Source organism: Meleagris gallopavo, chromosome 2, assembly GCF_000146605.3.
Source record: "Meleagris gallopavo isolate NT-WF06-2002-E0010 breed Aviagen turkey brand Nicholas breeding stock chromosome 2, Turkey_5.1, whole genome shotgun sequence".
NCBI lineage: Eukaryota > Metazoa > Chordata > Aves > Galliformes > Phasianidae > Meleagris > Meleagris gallopavo.
The window spans coordinates 46,827,777-46,834,405 of NC_015012.2; the positions used below are offsets into that span (position 1 = coordinate 46,827,777).

The 6,629-nt window shown below is 37.9% G+C and overlaps 1 protein-coding gene across 1 annotated transcript in view; it reads left to right on the plus strand.

The window, feature by feature from the left end:
- Positions 1 to 6,629, plus strand: part of UST (uronyl 2-sulfotransferase) — a gene marked incomplete at its 5' end in the record, with an annotated part of 157,817 nt that overhangs the window by 122,580 nt on the left and 28,608 nt on the right. The window contains one exon of the mRNA XM_010707216.3: positions 333 to 490. Coding sequence (XP_010705518.3) covers positions 333 to 490 — 158 coding nt within the window. The remainder of the gene's footprint in view (positions 1 to 332; positions 491 to 6,629) is intronic.

Genomic DNA, 6,629 nt, shown 5'->3' on the forward strand with positions numbered 1-6,629 from the left:
TCCTTATTAACCTTGTTCAACTTCAAGGTATTATATTTATTGATTGCCACCATTTCTCCATAATAGGAAGAACTGTGGATATTTCCAAAAATTTATTACAGAAGCCATATTTTCTTTAGGCAGTTATAACAAATTCTAATGTGTTCATTCTTTTGTCTTTAAGTATCTTTACAAACAGGTTTTTTTTTTAGGTATTTTCACTTCATTTGCTTACATTTGCTTACATTTGCATATTTAACTTGAGTTTCTAAGGTAATTGTGTATTTAAACACCCATTCTCTTCCCCCTTTTTTTTTAATCTTTATTCCTCTCCCGCCTCTAATTTCATACAGGGAACCTGGTGAATGGGCCCTTGAAAGAGCAAAGCTGAACGTTAATGAAAACTTCCTGCTTGTAGGGATTCTGGAGGAGTTGGAGGATGTGCTGCTTTTATTAGAAAGATTCTTACCTCATTATTTCAAGGATGTTCTTAGCATCTACAAAAACCCAGGTAACTTTTACCTTTAAAAACATAACATTCACACAAATGTTGGCAAAATCTGGAGGATCACTGGAAGGTAAATTTTTCTTTCTTATGTAGTCAGTGAAGAGATTTATATTCCTTTTAGAGAGCAGATTTGATTGATGGGATAGGGTATATATTCTACATTTATTCTTAATGTCATGGAGTGGTTTTCATTCCCAGGCAATCACTTAGTGTTCAGTAATCTTGCCACGTGCCCCAAAGCCTCACAATTATCTCTAGAGTGGCTTTTTCTTCTTTTAATTCTGACATATTCAGCTCTCAAACAAGTGTCAAGTCTCAAGATGTCAGCAATATCTGCATAAGGAAGCCTAGAAGAAACGGGTTGGGAGCTGAACACTGGGGATACTTAAATAGCAGAATATTTATTTGCCCTCAACCTTGACTGAGTTGCTGTGATTTTAACCAACTATGGTGAAATAATTCTTCACTTAAACAGAAATTAGATGAAGTACCAATAATAATGTATGCCTACAGTACACTGAGTAGAAAGCACAGTCAGAAATAAAGAGTTCAGTGAACTTCAGTAGAGAAATGAAAACAGAAGCACTTAATCAGCATCTTAACTTACACCCCAGCATCAATCTGAAGGCGTTCTCTTGTTATGTTCAGTCCATTCCTTCCACTGCTTATTTTTGTTCCGCCTCTCTAGTGAACAGTTTTGTATCCTATGCTTAAATCAAGAAATAAGGTGCTTCTGTGGAGCTGTGCATATCATTTTGGCAGAACTGGTCTGCTGCTTGCATTCAATTGGGCTGTTAATATGGTATGAACCAAGAAGGGGTAAAAGTTGCTTCTTGCACGGTGACTGTTGCATTCGTGTCAATTGAAATGCCTACAGCCACTGAAAGGTATGTTTTGTACTAATTTGTATATTAAAAACATATGAATCAAACACTGAATTTTGTTTGTAATGCATGAAGCTTATCACTGGCTTTTGATTGAGAGCAGCTGTAATAGCAATCAGTTGTTTTGAAAAAATGAAAGTGCGTGACTGTCGCCCAGTCCCTCCTTCTGGGATGCATCTTTGAAAGTTTTGTATTAAGCAGTGTACAATTATTAAAGAGAAAGAATGGCATTCTCTTTTCTTTTGAATTTTAAAATAACAAGACCTATATTTTTAGCATGTGGAAGTCTTCCTTGCGTTTTTTTCTGTGCAGATGCTAGGCCAGAAGGAGGTAGAGAATCAACAGAAGGATGCTTTCCAGAGTCAGCAGATTTTTCTATGGGAATATATACAGTTTTTCAGCTGTTCTATGCAGCACAGATTTTCACTTCTCTTCCATTTTGGGAAGCTAAAAACAGCTTGCTGGGGCTTAATTTTTCACCAGGGTGCCATTGAAATTGTGAAATGTGAAATAAGCAGTCTCCGAGAATGAATAAGTGCTGGACAGTCTTTTTTCTCTCTGTGCATATTGCAGTATCTCTGGGAGATTTGATCCCACATTTCAGGGCAGCAATTTCCTCTTCTCTGGGCTTTCATGCATGAGACCAATACTGTATGAAGATTTATCCCTTTCCTTCAGTATTCCTCATGTGGATTAAAGTTGAATTGGTTTTTACCATTCACTGAGTAAGACTGAGGAATAGAATAGAAGCAGCGTCTTTGTGTTAACTCTGCTTTTTTCATACATGCAAAGATCTTTATTTTAAATCATTATTATTTTCAGATTATTTCAGAGTTGGTGCAAATGCTTGCAAAAGACTTAACAGAATCAGTACAAAAAAAAAAAAAAAAGAATCCAAGCGCTATGTAAGAAATGCTACTTAGTTCTTTTCAGTGCACCTTAGACCTGATCTGCAACACCCTCTGCTGTTGCATCATGAAGTGCTCGGAGGAAGGGAGGAAGGGATGCTATTGTCCAGCCCAGCTGCATGGTGACCCCACAAAGCAGCAGATAAGTCAGGCTAAACCCAACTTTCTTGTCACAACTAACACTTGCAGATTAGTTATATAAAATGTACCTTTGTCTACTAAACTGCTGCTTTATCTGAGATACTGTTACGGCAGTCTTTCTTCTCTTTGTATGAAAAAGGCAGTGCTTTTCCAGAACTTACTTTTTATCAGATGAACATGCTAAGATGAGAAAAATACAGTAGAGGACCATCTCTGGAAGGTCCTTGCAGTCACTCGCAGGCTAGCGAATCTCTGTACTAGAGCCCACTTGTTATAGATGAGACACATTTAAACATTTGGATTTATAGATCTGCTTCAAAGCAGAAAATAGTTGAAGAAAGGCAGTTTCCATCCAATACTGCTTTCATGGATTATGTGCAAAGTAAAGTGAAGTAGAAAATTGGTGGTTGCTGTCTCACCAATATCATACTCTAAAAAAAATAAAGAGCACCTGCTTCCCACTGTAGATAGTGAAATACTGGATGTACTCAAGTCCATAAAACTATGAGTGCTGCACAGTGTGACCTTTGGATACTTCTGTAGTTGCGCTTGTAAAGCATTCAAGAGACAGCTGTGGGAGTTTGGGGTTAAGTCCCTTTTTCTTTCCAAAGTTGGGACCCTTCTCCTTATTACAGTTGCTTTGGGTGGGCACCAGCTCACTACTGCTCTCATCCATGCAAACTTGCTATTGTCAGGAGCCCTCAGTGTAGACTGGAGATACTACAAATCAGGAAATACCGAAGCTTACTTTTTCTCATCTCTATTTTTTTATTTTAACTATGCAAACCTTATTAAAGTGTCTTCTGTCTCCTTTTTGTCAGCAGCAGAATTTATCATCTGACAGCAGTTGAGAACATTTATTAAAAATTTCTTGCTCACTGTCCTCCAAGCAAGAAAACAAAGCCCAGAGCCTTTTTACTGTCAAATATACTTCACAGCTATTGTTCTGAAGTAAAGGACCGGTAAAACTGTGACTCTATTGATCAGATAGATAGCAGAGTATTGCAGCAAAGAAATGTAAGTGCAGCTGTCTGCCTGTGTATAATAGCAGAGATAACTGTTAAATGTAATGTGACTTAAGTGCATTTGTTGGTGACACCAGTGATGTATTCCATTATGTTTTGTGTAAGCTGACAAGAGGAGACTGTGAAAGAAGGTAGGAATTTCAGTGTCTGAGGACACAAGAAGAATAATTTCCTTCATTGCATTAATAAAATGTTGCCCTGAGGAAATCCAGTTGCTGAATATTTTGACATGTGTTTTATAACAGTATGCAACACTGTGAAAGCTTTTGTTGTGATGAAACTTAAAATGGAACCTTTTAATCTTGTAGCACTCTTTAGTGCTATAGGGTTCCTATTTCTTTTTCCTTTTCTACTCTCCTTGATATTAGGTATCTTGTTAATGTTGATGTCAAAATCAAGCTGTTCTTGTAGTGGTTGTCTTGTCCAAAGTAGTAAACATCTTCTAGCTTGATAGCGACAACAGCTTTTGACAAGACATCAAAAGTGGGGGAGGATAGTGAGATAAATAGGTAGGTAACTTTGTTTATTACGTTTCTTTGCTATCATGCTAAAAGTTGCTCAATGTTCTGCCTTTCTTTTCTTTTTCACCAGCACTGTAGCAGGGAGGGTCCAATTGCAGAACCTTGGATTAATTTTACTTCAGAATTTGAAAGTATTTCTTTGCAATGTGAGTGGCCTGAAATAGTTACGGAGTAACTTTACGTGCAGAATCTCTCCTTACTCTCAGGAGCACAACTGAAGGAAAAATAACTGGTCAGACTTATTCATTTTTGCAGGTTATACCTCACTTCCATGGCATAGCTGATAGTCAGAAAGAGAAGAAAGATTGAAAGAAATCTTACAGAAGGAGACAGTGCTTCTTATGCAGTGTCTCTGAACAGCCGTCATCTTATATTCTGCCTTTGTTCAGTACAAAATGAAATGAAATTAAGAAAAAATTAGAACAAGCGATCTGCAGCTTCTAAGTTCTGCCTTCTTCTAATGAGCCATATTTGCTGGAGAGGGCAGAACTGGGAATGCTGAGTGGAAAGAAAAGTAGAAATTTTCTCATCTCTTGTGCATAAATGCGCAATCTTTCTCTCACCTAGAAACACTTTGCTCCTGATGTGAGAGGAAAAACAGCTTGGATGAGATCAAATTTAAATTCTCCAATTCTTTGGATCATTTCTTTGCTTCTCTTGCTTTCTTAAAACAGAACTTGGGAAAATTTGAAATCTTCAGAGACTTCTTTTGCCTTTCCCTGTAAAAAAGCTTTCTGCTTTCCCTAAAATTATTTGGGAGCAAATCTCAAGAGCAGTCACTCTGTGTGAAAGTTTTCTGTAGAAAAGGAAAGTTCTGAACTGTGTGTGGAAGTAAAATATGAAATTGGCCTCAGGAAATAGCTAATTGTATAATGCTTTGGTGGCAGATTCCCATCCATTACGTGCAATAGTTGTATATGTGGCTTAAAGAGTTTTGTCCAGAAGGTGGTGTAATCTCCCTGCTTTTTTCAGACTTTGAGGGAAGCTGAACACTGTGCCAATGGTAATAGCACATGTAAGTTTACATTCTGTCTGAGTAGTGTTTTCTTCTTTATCTCCCAACATCCTGTTCTGAAAATACAAATAGGAATATGAACAGGCTATCTGTGTTTTCAATCTCTGAACTTTCAAAATTATCCAGAAGAATGCTTTAAAACAATGAGTATGTGAGAACAGGCAGTTTATGCAGAGTGTTTAATTATGTTATTATTTACTGTATTATGAAACAAATTCCCTTTTCTTTGTGTGCAAGCAAGATGGGGAAGGGAAGGAGTAACAGCACATAACCCCAGAGGAAGTTTATTTGCCATTTTGTCAATAGCACCTTGGACAGTCTGCACAAAAACTGTGCTCCTTGGCCTGTTTTATAAAGCTGAAGGTAGTGTCAAATATGTTACGTAACTCTTCAGCCATGAAAATAAGTTTTAGAGTGAAGGGATAAAAACAAGCTGTCTGATCTTGAGATGCCTTGAAGTTAGTGAATGCAGCAATCAGCGATAAGGAAAATCAGTGATAAGGAAAATCAGTGGAAACACTCTTTCCAGTTCCATAGTAGGAAAATATGTTGTTTTCTGACTTTCAGAGGATTCAAATCCCTTTGTGAATAAACCAAGCTGTTTTATGAATAGGAACTCTTGGAAAGAATTGAGTACTTCTGAGCTTTCTCATGACTTTCTTTTACAAGAGAGCCTCTAGATCTTTTGGAGATTCATCTCAGACTCTTAGCTTCTCTATGGCAAGTACTGCGGAAAAGATTGGCAGCTCATAATAGCTGTGGTTTTTTTGTTCTGCTCAGAAAGGTGTGGCAATCACAGGACATGCATGTATTACACAGGAAACAGAACAGTGGCACTGAAAGATTTATGCAGGATAGTTTAAATCTCAATTTTCAGTTGCGAGCAACACTGAAGATGTAGCAAGAGAATTTGGTAAGCCCACAGAGAACTTGTAGGTATCCTAAGATCAAGTCTACTTTATTTACTGTTCCCTGCAAACATGTTCTTATTGGATTAGAGATGGTCCATGTGTGTGTGGTTATGCAGCAGAACATCTAGCAAGGTTGAATGTGGCTCTGGGCAGCCTGGTTTAGTGGTTGGTGACCCTGCCCTGCAGGGGTGTTGAAACTAGATGATCCTTGAGGTCCTTTCGAACCCAAGCCATTCTGTGATTTGCCTATAACTGCATCATCTCACCCAAAATGAATGATGCCTTTTGAGAAAAAGAGTGAAGTACCTGTGAGACTGACATGACTAGGGCTCTCATCCAGGGTAAATCTGCTCCGTGAGTTTACAGTACAGGGATCTGTAAAATATGGGTCCATCTGCCAAAATTATTGCTATGGTTCTCCTTTCTCCTGAAGGGAGGATGTAATGGAAGGTGAAGTCCCTGTTCCCTTGGATCATCTTCTGAAAAACCTCAATCAAATGTTGCATTTCTGGTAAAGTTTCTGGCCATGTAAACTCATAGAAGCTGTGACAATGTACGAGGTATTGTAGAGATATGCTAAGTGTTACATAGAATTATAGAAATTTTCCTTTTTACTGGGGGGGGGTGGAGCTACAATACATGTTAGCTTGCATTAATACTGCTAGCTTGGGCACTAAGTTTAGTTCTAGTAGAAAAGGATTTCTTTGAGAGGCTGCATCCTTTTTTTTTTTCTTTTT